The sequence below is a fragment of the Cynara cardunculus genome, unplaced genomic scaffold, assembly GCF_001531365.2.
Source record: "Cynara cardunculus var. scolymus isolate 2C unplaced genomic scaffold, CcrdV1 Un_Scaffold_5412, whole genome shotgun sequence".
Taxonomy (NCBI): Eukaryota; Viridiplantae; Streptophyta; class Magnoliopsida; order Asterales; family Asteraceae; genus Cynara; species Cynara cardunculus.
In genome coordinates this window covers 26,517-29,074 of record NW_020202395.1, presented here as the reverse complement: position 1 = coordinate 29,074, position 2,558 = coordinate 26,517, and the positions used below count along the sequence as shown (strand labels likewise).

Sequence of the window (2,558 nt, the reverse complement as noted above, 5' to 3'; positions counted from 1 at the left end):
ACTATATTATAAAGCATTTGACAAAAACTCTTAAAAATCATTTTTTATGTATGAAGTATTGTTTATTGATGAATATTACTTAAAATTCAAGATTACAAATAAACTGTATGCAAGTACAATTTATTAAAGCTTCATGTTTGAATTCGTGTACCTAACTTCAGGTAAACATAATCAAATAGAGGATAAACATCTCATTTTAAATATAAAAAAGAACTAAAATATAATTAGGACAATCATTGAGTTCTAACAAAATACTTAGTTATTATCTTTATAAAAAATTATATTATTAAACCGAAAATTTAAAAAAAATTTAAAAAAAAATACATAAAAAAAGGAGAAATTTTAAGTACTTAGTTTGGTACTATATCAATATATTTTTTTATTTTTTATGATACCTTCCTATTTAATATTTTATTCAAAAATAAAAACATYATCTATTTCTCAAAATCACATAAAACCATATCGATTAAGACAAAAAAATGAAACACTAAAATCGAGTTATATCTCGTTGTATTGTGCGAGTACCCTTCTAATGTATATATATATATATATATATATGTATGTGTGTGTGTGTCAAATGTTGTTTAAATTAATTTTTGATATTGTTCAACCAAATGCATTATATATTATGAACAAAAAATGACGTATGTGCATGCGTACCATACATCATGTGAAGAAGCTTCTTCCACCCTCTCCATTGTTCTCCTACTTTTTTTTATTGTCCTCAAATTGAAAACTTTATTTTATTTATGAAAATTATGACAACTTTCTATAAGATGTGATCATATTTACTTTGAGTAAGTTACAAAAATCATCCCTGTAGTTATATGATAGTTATGGGTTGAGCCTTAGTTAGTAGTTACTATGGTTTCAATTTTTCTACAGAATAGATAGCTGCCTCTAACTCCGTTAGATGTGTGTCTGTTAAAGCTTGAACATCATTTTTGTACTTTAGCTCGAGTTCCATAACAATAATGTTCGACTCGATTCGTTCGAAAACTCGGTTAAGCTTTACGGGTCCAGTCCATCCGAACACACTTTTTTGAGCCAAACTTTTTTATATGCTTACAAATTATATAATGAAAATATAAAAATTATCGAGCTTGAGTAAATAAAAGAGTTAATTGGTCTCGAATTCGAGCTCAAAAACAAGCATCGCGTTCAAGCTAAAACAGTGAAAAAATATTCAAGCTCGAGCCTGATACTACTTTTTGAAGCCGAGCTCGAATAACTTACTACCTGACTCGACTCGATTACATCCCTATCCGCGAGGTCGGTTTTTGGTTGCCAAAGCTGACCTTAATTGCATCTTTTGAAGTCTTCGGGTGATAACATACAAAAAGGACTAACAATCAGAGGATGTACTGGAATTCTTATTTTTTCCGTGGGGGTTCAGATGTGACGACTCCAAACCATTTATAGTCGCCGGGGGATTTGTTAGTGCACGTAAGCCGACCAGGAAACCCCACGTTTACCCGAACAAAATAACAAAGAGAATCCTTCCATACCACAAAATTAACACACCAAATTCTCAACAAAAAAAAACTACTACACATTACAAAACAACATCAGCATACAAAGACAAGTTGCTTTTTGCAAACAACGTTACTACTTACTACAACAAGCACAAGCGGCTGCTCGTTACAACATCGATAAACGAACGACACGAAGGTTTGAACTTCGATAAGCACAAAAGACGGCTAATAACACGACAAGAAACCGTTACGCCTTACCAAACCTTTTCCTAAAAGACGCAAGAAGGTTTTGCCTTGGAGGTAATATTTCCTTAAYGACTTGGCAGTTTACGAAGTTATCAGCCCATTCGGTTAAYTTTGGAAACTTATCTTTCGTGACCAATTTGATTTCAGTTACTTCTTCGATTACTCCAAGCCAATACGCTATGAAATCAGCGGTGATATCAACGAGGTTAATGTTGTCACCTCCGAAGAACTTGTTACCTTTGACAGAAAGTTCATTTTCTAGTATCTGAAGTTGCTCACAAGCTTCTGCCATGGCTTGCTCACCTTCATTGCTGCTATAAACCTTGAATAGTGCAGGCATACACTGAACATAACATATGATGAAAATCAGTTCTGGTTCTATGTCAAATAAATTATTTCCAGCCCAAAGAAGAGTTAGGCGCCGTTTACTAAACACTTGCTTGGTAAGTATAAATTTCCTCATCGGATGAACATGAGAAGGGTCAAGAATCTTACCGGTAAGAGCGATGAAAATGATGTAGAGTCTTACCCGGTAAGTGAGGATGACGACTCTTACCCAAGTAAGCGCTTACCCACTAAATTGTTGCATTCGATATGTTTTAATATACTAAAATCTTACTCATCAAAATAAATCATAGTGTTGATTCCAATCGGTAAGCGCTTACTGGATAAACAATTGGGTAACCGAACTCTTAGCCAGCATGTTGTCATATATTGCTAAATTAATTAGCTCATAAAGGAAAATCAATTCTGCCAAACTAAATGTATGTTTATAATATATGGTTATATGCACCTTTTAATTCCTAAGACTTAAATGATATTGTTAGAATGGGATTT

At 32.8% G+C, this 2,558-nt stretch overlaps 1 protein-coding gene across 1 annotated transcript in view; it reads right to left on the bottom strand.

The window, feature by feature from the left end:
- Positions 1 to 1,518: 1,518 nt before the first annotated feature.
- Positions 1,519 to 2,558, bottom strand: part of LOC112504384 (probable glutathione S-transferase) — a 6,480-nt gene continuing 5,440 nt past the window's right edge. Inside the window, exon 2 of the mRNA XM_025108322.1 lies at positions 1,519 to 2,064. Within this exon, the coding sequence (XP_024964090.1) occupies positions 1,723 to 2,064 (342 nt within the window). The 3' untranslated portion in view covers positions 1,519 to 1,722. The remainder of the gene's footprint in view (positions 2,065 to 2,558) is intronic.